Raw genomic sequence first — 14,817 nt, forward strand, 5'->3', positions numbered from 1 at the left:
AATACCTATGCTAATTGTTATTATTTTTCATCCATTTACACGGAAAGAAAAAAAGAAAAAAGAAGGCCAGATTTTTTGTTTTTTCTTTTTGGGGCCAAAGCCAAACTTCCTATCGAGAAGACAGCAGGCGGTGGCAGCACGCACGCTTGTTGTTCCCACACCACCTACGTGAATTAAGACCGGCAATTAAACCAACCGTAGACTCAGCGCCCAATTCACACCGAATTTCTGCTCCGATTTTGCCACTCTTCTGTGGATCGGTCTTTTCTTTTGTTTTCTACCCTTGCTAATATTTGCCCCATCTTCCCTACCACTCATTCATTTTCCTCAACCCACATAACAGAAGCCCCTCTCCCAAACCCCCTCACCAGAAACAAACCCAACCCTAAATAACTCGAACTCTCCCAACTCAATTCACCCTTATTTCTCACCCCTTTTGAACCCTTCAAGCAATCATTACTGGTAATTGTTGATATCATCAGTATTATGGGTTGATGATGGAGTGGGACAGTAATTCTGATGCAAGTGGAGATGATGAATTTGTGGAATACGAGGAGGAGGAAGATGAAGTAGAGGTTGGATTTGGGTCGAATGGTTTTTTGTTCAGCGGTGGTGGAAATGGTGGTAGTGGCCCTTTGCCGTTTCCTGTGGACTCATTGCTCCAGCCTGCCCCTTGTGGCTTTGTGGTTACTGATGCTTTAGAGCCCGACCACCCCATTATTTATGTCAATTCTGTGTTCGAGATGGTCACCGGTTACCGGGCCGAAGAGGTCCTCGGCCGCAACTGGTCAGTTCCCACTTCTCCTCATTCTTTGCAATTTCCTCCTTTTTTGTGGTTTGCTGTGGTTATTCTTATTTGGGTTTTCTTGAAATGCTTTCGGAACTTGTGTCTTCTGATTTTCCATGTTGATTTCTCGTGGTTTGGAGAATTTGGAGGGAAAATATGGTAAAAAGGAAGAAAATTTGTTATTGTTTACCGAATCATGAAAAAATTTGGGGGTTAGAGTTCGAGGAGAATTGTCAGCTTATATATAGCTTTAATTGGGACATTTCCTTGTTAATTTTGCATAATTTTGCTGTTCTAATGTAATTATGTTCTTTGTTTCAGTTTTGGGCTTTTTTGCTGTTAACCTAGTTAGAGTTACTTATTATTGCGAAGTTCCTTGCTTTTTGGGATGTCATTTGCTATAGGACAAGGTCAAATGTACCTTACTTCGAATAAAACAAATTCTGATTATTTTGCTTGCTTAGCTATCGGTTTGTGGTTGATTTTTTTTCGGTCGTAGCTTATTCTTCATGATTTATGAAATGGCTAGTATTGAGGAAACAGTTACAATGTTTAAAAGGGGAAACCCTGCTTATGTTTAAGAAGGGAAGTCTTGATTGACATATTCCATTACCTAAAAGAGATATAGCTAGTTCCTGCAAAGTGATGATATTTTGTGTTCTTCATTTTGTATACTACACAGAATGATTAGGTCAAAGGAAATATATGTTATCTCCTCAGTCCATGAGTTGACAGCAGGAAGGAATCTGGTGATTTGTAGCCAAATTGGGTTACTAGAATTTTGCCCATCACTGCAGAGATGCATTATCGAAAAAATCCTACAGTTAGTTAGGAGAAGTATGGTTTCTAGTCTTCATCATAACTTATTATTATCAATGTTAGACTGGAACTATTATGGCTGAATTTGTATAGGGGCTTCAACTTTTAGACGGGAAAAAATTTAGATGTTAATCTGTGAATGATATATAGTTCTTACCACTGTTTCTATTGTTACGCATTACTTCATTCTTTGTGCATCCTGCAAGAGAGGTAAATTTTGTAGCAATACTTTTCCATTCTCAGATGTTTGAAAAATGAGTTCTGCATGTAATTTTTGGGGAATGACTAGATCCCAAGGGCAAGAAAATAATAAATTAGTGTAAACAGCTTTCAAGAGGCTAAAAATGGCTGAGAGTGTTTGAAAACCTCACCGAGGATGGATTTTACCGAGCTGTTCTACCTTGTAAGTCAAATGATTTTAGCGATGGGCTGTAAAATAGGGAAAATGCTTCTTCCACACTCTGAGGTCTGAAAACCTTGGGCTCTGACTTCTTTCACGTAGCATTTTTAGATTCTGTGCTTGAGGGATGGATGAAAAGCTGTGCTGGAGGCCTTTGTCTATGTTGTTCAGCTGTTCAAAGTATAGTTGGGAAAGACTTAGATTTAGAGGTCTTGCCAGGTAGAACTCTGAAATGAAGTGGAGAGAGAGCACTCCTTTGCAGTAGGTCATGTATGGTTCACTGTGGTTGATGGGGCTTTGATATTGTGATGTAAAATGTCCATATAGTAACAACTAGCATGCTACTTTACAAGTTATATGGTGATCAAGGGGTCTTGGTTGGCCTGTATTTTTTTCTTTTCAACTTTTATCTTCTATATGCTTGACTCCTCAATTGTTGGTGTCAGATTTTTCTTGACTATCTGTTAAGGAAGATATTGAACCATTTAGTTAGTCAGAAGAGGAAAGAAATCATGGTTATGTTATTTGGTTATGTAGAAGTGTATTGTTGTTGCTGGATAGTCAGTAGATGTTGCTACTACTCCTTGATTTTATGACCCGTCAACTGGATTGGAATCAGTTTGTCTTGGTTGTTCTATTAGCTCATACTCATCTTAGATCTGGTGAAGATTTTTTTAGCCATTTAAAGATATGTGCTAGAGTTGGTTTTAGAAGCAAAAAGTGATGAAACTTGGGTAATGGAGTTCTGTTTATAAGGTTGAGGTTTTGCATGAGCAAGACCCTCAGTACTTTGACTCTGGAAATGTTTTGGGCACAAGCCAGGGAAGGAGGACATAAGAAACTTCGGCATGTTCTCAAGCAATATGAAATAACCTTCTCCGAATGGCTAGGGAAAAAGTGAACGGGATAAAAAACCTAGACCTGGACAAGAAGTATGTCATAACGGTTGGTTGTCTTGTACATTATATTTGTCTTTTCTGCGGAGTCATATCCAAGTAATTTAAATGTAAAATTGTCCATACACACCAAAGTACTGGATTGCTATAAACTCAATCTATTGAGACGAAAAAAGGTGTGTACTTGTTTATTTGGAATCTGTACTCATCCAAGCGAGCTGAGGGACAAAAGATTGGTTACCGGCAATTTAAACATTATGGTAAATTGTTTCAAGGTGGCTTGGAGTTCTAAATTTACTTTTCTATCAGTTTTATATGGACTGACAGTACAACATTTTTTCTCTACACAAGCATAGTTAGATGCATGCCATGTGTACATGAGGAATTTCTCCAAATCTTCATATGGACTATGGGCATGCATCTGCACCCTCGTGTAAAAATTTTTACACTGTCAGTCATATAGGATTAATCTCTATGCTCACGTGCATTCAGATATTGTCACTTCCATGTAGATTCAACTTAGTTCTTTATACTTTTGTTTTCATATTGTTACCAAGGAAACTGGTTTAGGAACTGTGTAAAGGCTGATTACTGTGGTTGTAAATTTGGAATAGATGGCTAAAGTTGAATAATAATTGATTTGTTTTTAAAGGCAATGTTGAATAATTGATTGTTTGATGCCTGGAGACTGGATTTCTTCCCCTGCTACTAATTGATGGTGAAATATGATGAGTTGGGTTAATTAATTTGTGGTCTACTTCATATCTTTTATTGTCTGCACAATGTAGGATAATATCCATCTGCTACTTTATGCTATCTGTTCATATTTTGTCATTTAACTATTAACATCGGTGGTTATTGATATTTACTATTTGCATTTCATTTGGACGTAAATTGTATTTTTGTTATCTTAATATCATCTTACAACTACTCAAATGTGAAGAATATAACTTTCATTGCATATGAAGGTCTTGACTTACTGTTGGGTGTGAATTCTGCTATTTTGCTTGAATCCTTAATATGTTCCACTGTGTTCCAGTTAATGGCAATTTGAGTAGGAAGAAAGTAATGTCTGATGCCCTTCCTTGTGCATTAGAGTACTTGAGTGCACTCGATGTTATTCTTTATATTCACTAAGAAATTTGATGTTTCATTCTTCTCTCTCCTACTCCCTCTCTCTCTCTCTCTCTCTCTTTAATTTTTTTTTGGGGGGGGGGGGTGGGAGAATGGAGTGTTAAAGGGGAACGGGGGGGTTGTTCACCCTTTTTAGCTTCTCACAAGTTTTTCCTTTTATGCCTGATTTTTCACAACATGCTTGCTCTGACTACTATCTTTTCCAGTGATAAAGTTCCAACTGTCACAGAAGTCTCTTTTGGGATTTTATTGCTCGTTTACTATTTGACATTGTTATCTCTCACCTTTTTGCTTATCCAAAGGGTTTCTATTGTATTCTGTGACATGCAATAGTTACCACGTCCCTTACTGTCATTGGCTTTCCTGCAGTCGTTTCTTGCAATGCAGAGGCCCTTTCGCTAAGCGAAGGCATCCGTTGGTGGATTCTAGTGTTGTTGCTGATATTAGAAGATGCCTTGAGGAAGGAGTTGAGTTTCAAGGGGAATTGTTAAATTTTAGGAAAGATGGATCTCCCTTGATGAATAGATTGCGTATGACACCAATATATGGAGATGATGAGGCAATAACACATATTATTGGTATACAGTTCTTTACAGAAGTAAATCTTGATCTGGGTCCACTTCCTGGATCAGTAAGGGAGTCTGCAAGATCATGCGATAAATTCCGCTCTAGCCTTTCTACTTTTGGACCAGTTTCAGATGGGAAATACAATATAAATCGAGGGCTGTGTGGGATTTTTCAGTTGAGCGATGAAGTTATATCTCTCAAAATTCTTGCACGGTTAACTCCAAGAGATATTGCATCTGTTGGCTCTGTCTGTATGAGGTTTTATGAGTTGACAAAGAATGAAGATCTTTGGCGAAGGGTCTGTCAAAATGCATGGGGCAGTGAAACAACTCGATTGTTGGAGGCAGTACCTGGGGCTAAGCGACTTGGATGGGGTAGATTGGCAAGGGAACTTACCACTCTTGAAGCAGCAGCCTGGAGGAAACTAACTGTTAAAGGTGCAGTTGAACCTTCTCGTTGTAACTTCAGTGCATGTGCAGTTGGGAACCGTGTGGTTCTTTTTGGTGGAGAAGGGGTTAACATGCAACCTATGAACGATACTTTTGTCTTGGATTTGAATTCAAGCAGCCCCGAGTGGCAACATGTGAAAGTAAGCTCTCCGCCTCCTGGACGCTGGGGTCACACGCTTTCTTGTGTGAATGGATCTCATCTAGTTCTTTTTGGGGGTTGTGGGACTCAGGGTTTGCTTAATGATGTATTTGTGTTGGATTTGGACGCCAAGCATCTGACATGGCGTGAGATATCCAGTTTAGCTCCTCCCCTGCCAAGGTCTTGGCATAGCTCCTGCACTCTTGATGGGACCAAGTTGATAGTGTCTGGTGGTTGTGCAGATTCTGGAGTACTCCTGAGTGACACTTTTCTCCTTGATCTCTCAATGGAGAAGCCTATCTGGCGAGAGATACCAGTCACATGGACTCCACCATCTCGTTTGGGCCATACTCTCTCTGTTTATGGTGGGAGGAAAATTTTGATGTTTGGGGGTCTTGCCAAAAGTGGTCCTTTGCGTTTTAGATCAAGTGATGTGTTCACCATGGATTTGAGTGAGGACGAACCATGTTGGAGATGTGTAACAGGCAGTGGGATGCCTGGTGCTGGAAATCCTGGTGGAATTGCTCCGCCTCCAAGACTTGATCACGTTGCAGTGAGCCTCCCTGGGGGCAGAATCTTGGTCTTTGGGGGTTCAGTTGCTGGTCTTCACTCAGCTTCCCAGCTCTATATTCTTGACCCTACAGAGGAAAAGCCTACATGGAGGATTCTGAATGTACCTGGTAGACCACCTAGATTTGCATGGGGACATAGTACCTGTGTTGTTGGAGGCACTAGGGCCATAGTCCTTGGGGGTCAAACTGGGGAGGAGTGGATGCTCGGTGAGCTTCATGAGCTATCATTGGCGAGCAACATTAACTGATTTGGGAAATAACGAGTGAATAACTCAGCAGCTATCAAACCGGAATATAGAAGGAGCTTTCCTATCTCAAGAAGCATGATTCTTTGAGCATCCACTTTGTAGAGGTTACTTTTCCCTTGTAGAAACACAGGCATCTATTGCTGTGGTACGTGAACTCTTCTGCTGTGCCCGTCTTTTGTGCAGTTTCGGTATATCACAAGGGATATTCAAATCTGCTTGACCTGCGTTTAATTTTGTGAGATTTGTTTTGGTTGTTCTTCTGAAATCATTTCAGGTCATCACCCTTTCTAGGCTAGATAGAGCAATAGGGTACTATATGTAGGCTTAGAGTATCTTGTATGCCCATGTGTTGTTGTGATTCAGGTTCTGTAAGTTGAAACCCAGGAAAGGAGCATTTGAAAAATGATGAAAAGTGTAAACCGAAGTATGGGGTTTGTCTATGACATTTGCTACACTGGGATTTTTGCCCCTACCATGTTTTATATAGCACATTCATGTCATAACACCCTGATGTATTGGCTGTTGTGCCCATGAACCGTTTCATCTTTACTTTTGTGCTGTTTGAATCAAATTTTAACAAGATAGTCATATTGCTTATTGCCAGTGTATGAATTCAATGAGCCGCTTAGTTAATGTCCATCAAACTTCGGGGTGGTTGGATTTTCTAGTGTTCGGGTTATTTTAGTTTGCGGAGTTAAATGCCTTCTTAAACTAGTTTTCTTGTTCTTCTTTTACTAAGAGTTCGTATCATTTCTTTATCATGTATTTTATGTCGCAAATTGTTAAGTGTTACTTTGTTCATGAATTTGTTCGAGTTGAATATCAGAATTGAGAACTGAGATATAATTGAGATGCTGCTGGTGCTCCTCTTTGCCGTGGTTAGCCAAATCTGGTGCCCAGATCTTACAAAAGAAAATCGTGGACAGAGCAGACTTGAGTAGCTGCGTAGCCAGTAGAATAGAATCTTTTGGGTTTTCATGATCAGTACTTGCCTTTTGCACTGATATGATATACTGCCCTAATAGCCCTGCAACGTGAAAATTCTAGACGAATTGCATACGCACTCATTTCTGGACGAATTCTGCTTACGGTGAGTTTCTATATTGGGCAGGAGTTTAGCTAATCAATTACGTAGGCTTTTGTTGAAATTTAGGAAGCATGTTGTAATGTATCTATCCTAGCAACATTTCTGCTAGATCAAAATCACCGAACTGCCTCTTTCAACTCAGCTGGATGCGCCGGTTATACTGTTATAACATCAGCGGATATGATTACCAAAAATCAGTTTTTGGCGAAACTGCAGCAGAGCCTAAAAAAGGAAGAAAACTGGATTGAGATTTCACCATCAAGTATTTTCCTTCTCAGAAGCGCAAAACAGGATTTAAGATCAACAGAGATTGATCTTCATTGATTGAAATTAGGGGACAAATGAATTTGAATGGAGGAGTCGAAATCTAAGTTCGGTTTTAGTGGAATTACAATTCTTAAAAGATTAGAAAATTATTACATCCAAACAGCGGATTTGAAATCCATGTCCTCCCGAATTCTCCAACCCAAAACACAACCCACTGTCTGGAGTCTCTAGACAGGGAATGCAACACTTTTTTTTTTTCTTTCAGTTTTGAATATTAAATCTAGAGTTTTGATGCAATGCGTCGACACGTTTGTCATCTGAAGATTTATGGGGGTTTGGTTTCCATGCAGAGTTGATATTCCTTTGATCTAATAATCATCTTATCTTTGACTGGAAGTTTTAAAGATTGCTGTATGTCAATGTACTGCTTTAAAAGATATTCCCATTTTCAGAACGAGCAGAAGAGTCTTTCAGGAAGTATTTTTTTTTGGGGGGGAGGGGGGGAAGAAGAATTACAATGCTCATTAAACACATACAAAGGCTAATAAACAGATGAGTCACAAGGATAAATCACTATAAAACCAAGAAAAAATCATATACTTTACAAATAGTACAATAAAACTGAAATATAAGCCCTTTTACAACTGCATTGAGAAGGATTCAAAGCCGCCAAGGGCGTGCACTTTCCATGTTCATTGCTTTATCAGTTGGTTAAATCTGGGATTTGCATATCATGTTGCTTCTTAAAGATACTTCCTTCTGTCTGTACGTTGCATCCACTTTTGATGGTCACTGAGGTAAACGTAGTTTGAGGTGAACGCAGAAACTACGTTAAAGTTGGAACCTTAAACCTTTCTTGTTACTGCTTATATTATACGAGTGCAAAGTGTAAAGAATTAATCCAACCACACGGTCCAATGGATCATGCTCGGCTCGGTTTGGGTCTTGATTTCAAAATATGAAATATGCTGCTGCTGCCTGAATTTCTGAAGTCAACCCCAGATGGAGCTGAGCTTGGATTAGGCCGTGCCCTGGATCCAGAAAACCTGACCTATCTAACATATAGAAAGATGCGGTTCCAGTTGCAAAGATAAGGAAACTTGGACATCTCAAAATTTTACGTATAGCTCATGACAATAAAAAGAATTTGGCCATCCCATGATCATCTTATGCACAGTTCCTCAAAGCGGGAGGATTGCAGGTTTTGTGTTTCTTACTTCCTTACAATTCTTACCAGAGAACCAGCAATGCTTATGTAAACTAAGAAAAAAGGGAGAGAAAATACTCTTCTTCATCCCTTTGGACTACACAATATACAAATATATATACACAAATGTAACCTAATTTAGATCCTAAAATCATGCTAATCTAAATCAATCTACTACCTAATTAATATATGATACTATAATCATATGATACCTAATTAATATATGATACTATAATCATATAATACTATAATCAAATCTTTCCTAATATTTACAATAGCAAATATTTCCATAATATCATATCACATATCTTCAACAACTTGAAATGGAGAAAATAACAGCTTGTTAAAGGAAAAGAACGATGGAATGGAACTATGTATATTTATCAATTTCAATATTCTCAACAAAGAAATCAATTGTTCAAGAGGCGACAGGGTAACTCATTGCGACATACTCGAGACCTGTTTTTGATGCAATAAACAGCAGAAGTCAGTTAAGGTAGAATTTGACCGCCCTGGGCACACCATACCAAGAGTCTCACACTACTAACTTAATCTTAACTGTTAATCTGAACTCTGAAACACCAGACTCGCAATATAATCCTTGGAATAGTGCAGAAAGATATCAGGCAACTGCTATATTAATTTTTTGTCATGCTGCATCCTCCCTGGATCACCAGAACGAAAAATTTCTTGAAATCACGACTCCACATTTTCCCTGACCCGTAATGCAAGTCTATGCAAGGACTGCTCATCACAGGAAGCGTCCCTTTCCTTAATATTTGAAACAAAATCCATGGCTTCCTTGTACTTTTTTGCTTTACAATAACCATCTACTATTGTCTTGTATGTTAACTCATTTGGTCTGCAGTTATGCTGGATCATGTAGTCTATTAATTCATCTACTTGTGAGAACAGTCCTCGTCCAGCAAAGCCAGCAACAAACGTGTTGTACGTAACAATGCAGGGACGAATTCCCCTGGATGTCATTTCTGAGAAAACTCTGATTGCCTCCTGCATGAGACCTTGCCTGCAGAACCCCTTGATGACAGTATTATAGGAAACAAGATCAGGTTCTCCACCACTTCTTTGCAGTCCATTGAGGATTTCTTCAGCTTTCCAGCAATCACCTGCTCTAGCATACATATCCATCAAGCTATTGTAAGTAATGAGATCTGGCTGCAATCCACTCTCACAGATCAAGTGCAGCATCTCATGGGCACGATCCAACATTTTGTTCCTGGAAAAAACGGAAAGCATTGAGTTGAACATAACTAAGTCAGGATTATATCCATGGTTCTTGAATTCTTGGAATGCTCTCTCCATACCCATGAGAGACCTACACTTGAAATTTGCAAGAACAAGGGTCCTCAAAAGCATCCAACTGGGATAGATGCGGCCATCGTAGATATCTTTTGCAATCTTTTCTATGCCCCTCACATTGCCACCCTTTGAGTAGCAATTAAGCAACAAGGAGTGTGATGTTTCACTGGGCTTGAAGCCCTTATTCTTCATGTCCAAAATTATCTTTTCTGCTGCTCTCCAATCACCTCTACGGGCCAGAGCATTTAGAAGTGCATTATAAGTTGTAACACATGGCATAAAGCCTGCTTTCATCATCTCATCATACATCGTCGAAGCATCAACTCGTGAACCACATCGACCGTATGCACTAATTAAGGTATTGAATGTGTCTCTATCAGGCTCAAAGCCACAATTCTTCATCTCTTCGAAAACACGATTAACATATTTATGCATTCCTTTACTACCACACATGGCAAGCATTGTATTCCAAGTCACACGATTGGGGGCACAACCATTTATTTTCATATCACAGACAATTTCCATCATCTCCTCCAATCGTGACTTCTTCCCTAGCATCCCAAGGATAGCATTATAAGTGCACACATTAGGGACACAACCCGCTTTCTTCATATGTTTGAACCAAGTAAATGCCTTGTCCTCCTTCCCAGCTTTGCCATAGGCATCTATCACTGTAGTGTAAGTCACAGCATTTGGCATTATCCCCTTTTCCGTCATTGTACCAATTAAAGCAGCTGCTTCTTCATGGAATCCAGCCCTCACATATGTTGCCACAAGTTCATTGTAAGTTACCGAGTCTGGAAGACATTGATTTTCCTCCATCTCTTTCAAAACATTCAAAGCCTCCGGAAGAACCCCTGCCTTCCCAAACACTTGGAGAAGTGAATTGTAACTAACTGTTCCAGGAACAAATCCTCGTTTCTTCAGTTCATCGAAAAACCCCTTTGCTTCCTCCAACAACCCTTCACGGCCACATGCTGATATCACAGTGCTGCAAGTGAACTCATCAAACTGAAGCCCTTCGCTCCTCATTTCTTCAAGAAGGCCAACAATTTCATTCCAAGACCGGCCCTTTTTACCGTAAACATCCAACATCACATTGTAGGTAACTAAAGTTGGATATAAGCCCTTTTCTTTCATGTATCCAAACAATGCTATAGCCTTATCGTACTTTTCAGTACGAGAATATGCATGAAGAATTGTAGTACATGCTCGGACATCCAACAAATACTCCTCAACGGGAAGTAAATCAAACAGTTTTGAGGTGACCAAGTATTGAGACTCCCTCCCAAGAATCTTAACCATTAATTCAATAACTTGGTTGTCCAACTTGTCCTTAGTATCATTCATGACAAGCCATTCAAACAAAATTATAGCTTTTTCCCAATTGCCTAGAACATCTAAACCTTTCAACAAACTCATCAAATCAACTTCCAATAACTGAAACTTGACAGAATCAAGGTATTTACTCAAACTAGAAACGGGGTATTCAAGAATTGAATTAAGCATCAACTTACAGTCCAGGGGGAGAAAATCAAGGGCCCCATTACCACTGCCTGTCTGAAAAGCATGCTCTTCCCTGTATCTCTCAATTCTTGGGATAGCAATTGAATTGGCCAAACGGGTTTCTTCAAATTCTCCATTTTCTGAAGAAATGAGAGCTGAAGTGAAGTGGGTTCCATTGCTTTTGGCTGATTTGATGATAGGTGGCTTATTGTTGGAGATATGGAGAAGGTGTTGGAGGAGAGAATCAATAGGAAAAGAAGATGAACAAGCAGTCTTTGGTTGCTGCTGTTGCTGCGGCAGCAATTGTTGATGTAAAGGAGGAAGGAGAGTTGAAGTATTGAATTTCAAGCGTTGGTTAGGCGGTTGAATTGTTGGTTTTGTTTGTTGGATTGGAAATCCAGGCCTATTGGGAAAAAGGGTCCCTTCCATTGCAGAGAACTGGAAGGAAAAAGAGCTACGGACAGTGGAGACTAGGTGTGAGAAGGCTTTGTGAAATGAGAAGGGATGATGGTGGTGGGGTTATGGTTGCTTTGAAGTTTTTGAAGTGGTGGAAGAATGTCAGAGGACCTTGGTATTGTTATCTGTTTGACACCTTGACTTGCTAATGCCATCTCCCCATTTCTTGTCTGCAGAAATTGAAACTCCAGCCAGAAATACTTGAGTAAGTTACTCTAGATTTTTATTTTTTATTTTTTGACAATTTATTATTCACACTCGTGATTCTTTTTAATTTTTTTAAATTTATTTGAGTTCTTTTAAACTCAAGCTCAATCTCGATTAAAATCTAACTTGAATTCAAGGTTGAACTCAAGTTTTACATTCAGAACTCCTCGAATTGGAATCTGATTCGATTAGGCAAAATTTGATTCAATTCGGCTTTTCTAGTTGCAAATGGACAATAGTTGGAAGAAATCAAGTACCTTTTTTTTTAAAGAAAAGTCAAGTATTATTGTTAATTTCAGGCAATTGATGCCACCAAATAATTATCCTTTTGAGCACTTTTTTTTAAAAAAATTTTGGACATATTTTTAGGTATACAGCATGTCCCACTGCCACTACAAGAAGCTCCGTAAAAGAGGTTTAATCGGCTCTGGAGATTCCATTCCGGAGCAAAGTGACTCATGCTTGTGCATTGTTTGATGTCCATTTAACAATCTGGTGGGATTTTTCTGTCAGTATTGAATATTGATGAGAAACCAGCCCACGACTTGCAGCCTCGAATTAACGGTCCAAACACAGGCTCTTAATCTCTAATGATGTTAGAATATTTTTCCCCTTTGTTTGTTTGTCCAGCAAGAGTTGGGCTGGATCCGATGGGCGAACGGGACTGCTACGAGTAGTTCTGCTAGTGGATCAGCATTCGCGGCACAATCCTTCTATATGCTTCATGGCAAGATCCACATTTAGCAAGAAGCCCAATGTAATTTCCTTCTAATGTTGGTAGTTATAAAATTTTAATATTTATGTTGTCAAATCCAAGAAAACCGTCCAATAGCAACTTGCATCATCCAAGAGAAGCTCATTTCAGGTCATCAAAGCAGGGTCAAGGGTTCAAGGTTGCTCGTGCAACTGTTCCTAAAGGTTTTGTGCATTTTGCACACGGCGTAACTCTTTTTGCATATGGTATAACTTAGTTTTAACGTGTAATTCTAAAACAAAATTTTGTGAGTCCCACACATGTTAAAAACAAGGTACAAAAGAAGATCTGAACCGTATAATTTTTTTTAATCAAATCTTAGCCATGAACTGTCAGGACGGTTGCTTTCTCTTCCTCAACCGTTCCTGCCCCTCTTCCTCAAGGTGGGAGGTCAAAGGTTCAATCCTTGCTTCCCACCAGCCACTATGTGTGGCTTCCCCCTTCCCTTCCCTTTAGATTAAACTAAAATAGGTTATACAAATTGTTATCGTTGCTGGCAAAAAAAGAAAAAAAAAAACAGGACAACAAACTAAAATCAATGACCCCAACCAAGGCTCTCGGCTTGGCTTCAGCATATGAGTTGGCTTTTCGGGGGGTTTTAGTATACCAATTGACCCAAAATTGATTTTAGATGAAAGGCCTCAAAACTCCAAAGTTACGTATGTACACATATATGCCTTAAATCCTTCAAAGTGATGGCAACAGTTTTGGAATCTTGACCAATTCGTAGATAAGGATCCTTTCCTTGTATACATTAATACATACCTCCTTCCATTGGTCAAGGAGTCCTTTGAAGCAAAACACGCAACAACCAAGTTCATTGTCCCAGTTGATCAATAACCATCATCTTTATCGTTAAGTACTATGAAAGAAAAGACCCGTATCTACCTTTTTCCTTTTTCCTTTCTTTCTATCAACTACTTAAGACAATTTCCAATTTCTGAACTAAAACGAACTAGATGACATCCAACTTCCAATAGCTCGGCCAACCTCTCAAGTCTGTATAAATTTGTTCCTTTATTGCAAGTTTTTTACTTTCTGGTTGAGCGTGTCGGTGGCAGCTCTCGTCGGCTTTGTTTATCAGAGACAGATTTACATTCTTGTTCTTTCTTTTTCTCAATGGGCAAAGAATCGGCTCCTCTGGGGAGACTCTTTATCCCTTTTATGGTCGCTATCGCTAATCAAAATTTATTGATGAAGTTATTTAAGTTCACAAAACGTTGCTATTTATGTAATTAGTTTGGTAAAAGAAGATCATGCACCTATGGTCTAGTGAACTGGTGAGGCTCTGCCAGAAGGTAGTTATGGCAGCCATATTTGGAGCTAATTTTCAATCTTGCCCAGCCTGAAGAAGCAAATGAACTGCTTCCCTGCTAACTCAAGTACATCCAACTTAGCGTGAAAAATTGAATGTCTAATATATCCCTATTCTTGAAAATTTATAGCAACTCCATCTAGAAATTTAAAGTTTTACTTTTGGCTAGATGTGAATGTGATTTTGCTGCATACATATGTAGCCGCATTTCATAACCAGTGTGTACGTTAGAAGTTGGACCACTGCCAAATCTAGTTTCTTTCGAATGTGTGTTTTTTTGGTAGTAATCTAAAATTATCGTGTAGTTGTTTTAGAACAAAAAAAAATTAGTATTCGTGTATAATACTTTTTTTGTCCCTTTTCTCATCACCCGTCGTCCATCACTATACCTACCTCCACCATGGGTATATATTTAATTTTTTGTACTTTTTTTAAAAATTTTAAATATTCTAGAGTATAAATGCAGATAGTATTTTAGATGAATTTTATTTAAAATAAATATGGAAAAAACCAGCTATCCAAATTTCGACAAATATTTTTATACAAAGACTTTTTTCCGCAGCGGAATCACACACACAATTAGATTAGAAACACTCGGAAGTTACGCCCGTTAAACCTAAGCAGACCCCACAGAGAACCCACGTCCAGCCAATTGGTGACAGGACGAGACCTCCGTGGAACTTAAGT

At 39.0% G+C, this 14,817-nt stretch overlaps 2 protein-coding genes across 2 annotated transcripts; one reads left to right on the forward strand and one right to left on the reverse strand.

The window, feature by feature from the left end:
- The first annotated feature begins 192 nt into the window (after positions 1–192).
- LOC113774788 (adagio protein 1) lies at positions 193–6,560 on the forward strand. Its single transcript, XM_027319406.1, has 2 exons — positions 193–787; positions 4,406–6,560. The coding sequence occupies exons 1-2, from the start codon at positions 495–497 to the stop codon at positions 6,009–6,011; spliced, it is 1,899 nt and encodes a 632-aa protein (XP_027175207.1). The 5' UTR covers positions 193–494; the 3' UTR covers positions 6,012–6,560.
- A 2,355-nt stretch (positions 6,561–8,915) lies between these two features.
- Positions 8,916–11,994, reverse strand: LOC113774787 (pentatricopeptide repeat-containing protein At2g18940, chloroplastic). The gene has a single exon (XM_027319405.1). It carries the CDS (start codon positions 11,825–11,827, stop codon positions 9,269–9,271), a length of 2,559 nt encoding a protein of 852 aa, XP_027175206.1. The 5' UTR covers positions 11,828–11,994; the 3' UTR covers positions 8,916–9,268.
- Between the last annotated feature and the right edge of the window lie 2,823 nt (positions 11,995–14,817).

Source organism: Coffea eugenioides, chromosome 6 (genome assembly GCF_003713205.1).
Source record: "Coffea eugenioides isolate CCC68of chromosome 6, Ceug_1.0, whole genome shotgun sequence".
Lineage (NCBI taxonomy): Eukaryota > Viridiplantae > Streptophyta > Magnoliopsida > Gentianales > Rubiaceae > Coffea > Coffea eugenioides.

Coding starts and splice junctions, on each gene's coding strand:
- LOC113774787 (XM_027319405.1), bottom strand. CDS start 11,827: ATGGAAGGGACCCTTTTTCCCAATAGGCCTGGATTTCCAATCCAACAA.
- LOC113774788 (XM_027319406.1), top strand. CDS start 495: ATGATGGAGTGGGACAGTAATTCTGATGCAAGTGGAGATGATGAATTT. Junction 788..4,405: donor GAGGTCCTCGGCCGCAACTG/GTCAGTTCCCAC, acceptor GCTTTCCTGCAG/TCGTTTCTTGCAATGCAGAG.